Genomic DNA, 1299 nt, shown 5'->3' with positions numbered 1-1299 from the left:
TGCGTCTGATCAAAGGGGCAAAGGGAATCCGAACACTGCTGTTTGCTTTGATGATGTCCCTTCCTGCCTTGTTTAACATCGGCCTCCTGCTCTTCCTGGTCATGTTCATCTACGCCATCTTTGGAATGTCCAACTTTGCCTATGTTAAGAGGGAAGTTGGAATTGATGACATGTTCAACTTTGAGACCTTTGGCAACAGCATGATCTGCCTATTCCAAATTACCACCTCTGCTGGCTGGGATGGATTGTTAGCACCTATCCTTAATAGTGGACCACCTGACTGTGATCCTAATAAAGTTAACCCTGGAAGTCCTGTTAAGGGAGACTGTGGCAACCCATCTGTTGGGATTTTCTTCTTTGTCAGTTACATCATCATCTCATTCCTGGTTGTGGTGAACATGTACATCGCTGTCATCCTGGAGAACTTCAGTGTTGCTACTGAAGAAAGTGCAGAGCCCCTGAGTGAGGATGACTTCGAGATGTTTTATGAGGTTTGGGAGAAGTTTGATCCAGATGCTACTCAGTTCATGGAATTTGAGAAACTATCACAGTTTGCAGCTGCTCTTGAACCCCCTCTCAATTTGCCACAACCAAACAAAGTCCAGCTCATTGCCATGGATCTCCCCATGGTCAGTGGTGACCGGATCCACTGTCTTGACATCTTATTTGCTTTTACAAAGCGGGTTCTGGGGGAGAGTGGAGAGATGGATGCTCTCCGAATACAGATGGAAGAGAGATTCATGGCTTCCAATCCTTCCAAGGTCTCCTATCAGCCAATTACCACTACTTTAAAACGAAAACAAGAGGAGTTGTCTGCTCTTATTATTCAGCGTGCTTATAGGCGCCATCTTTTGAAGCGAACTGTTAAACAAGCTTCATTTACATACAACAAAAACAAAATCAAAAGTGGGGCTAATCTTCTTGTAAAAGAAGACCTGATAATTGATAGAATAAATGAAAACTCTATTACAGAGAAAACTGATCTCACCATGTCCACAGCAGTTTGTCCACCCTCTTATGACCGGGTAACAAAGCCAATCGTAGAAAAACATGAGCAAGAAGGCAAAGATGAAAAAGCCAAAGGGAAATAAAACAAAAATAATTGAATGACAAATTGTTTACAGCCTGTGAAGGTGATGTATTTTTGTCAATAGGACTCCTTTAGGAGGTTAATGCCAAACGGACTGTTTTTACACAAATCTACTTAAAGGTCAGTGCCTACACTAAGACAGTGACCCCTTGTCAGCAGGCAAACTAACTGTGTAAAGGGGTGACAACCATGACAGGAAGTTACTGTCC

At 42.9% G+C, this 1299-nt stretch overlaps 1 protein-coding gene across 1 annotated transcript in view; it reads left to right on the top strand.

Annotated features, from left to right (window-relative positions):
* The window catches only part of SCN1A (sodium channel, voltage-gated, type I, alpha subunit), a 138159-nt gene extending 137068 nt beyond the window's left edge, over positions 1–1091 (top strand). The window contains exon 26 of the mRNA XM_006867033.1: positions 1–1091. Coding sequence (XP_006867095.1) covers positions 1–1091 — 1091 coding nt within the window.
* Positions 1092–1299: the final 208 nt, after the last annotated feature.

The sequence above is a fragment of the Chrysochloris asiatica genome, unplaced genomic scaffold, assembly GCF_000296735.1.
Source record: "Chrysochloris asiatica unplaced genomic scaffold, ChrAsi1.0 scaffold00099, whole genome shotgun sequence".
In the NCBI taxonomy this organism is placed as follows: domain Eukaryota; kingdom Metazoa; phylum Chordata; class Mammalia; order Afrosoricida; family Chrysochloridae; genus Chrysochloris; species Chrysochloris asiatica.
The sequence above is the reverse complement of the archived record's forward strand: the minus strand, read 5'-3'. Positions and strand labels throughout refer to the sequence as shown.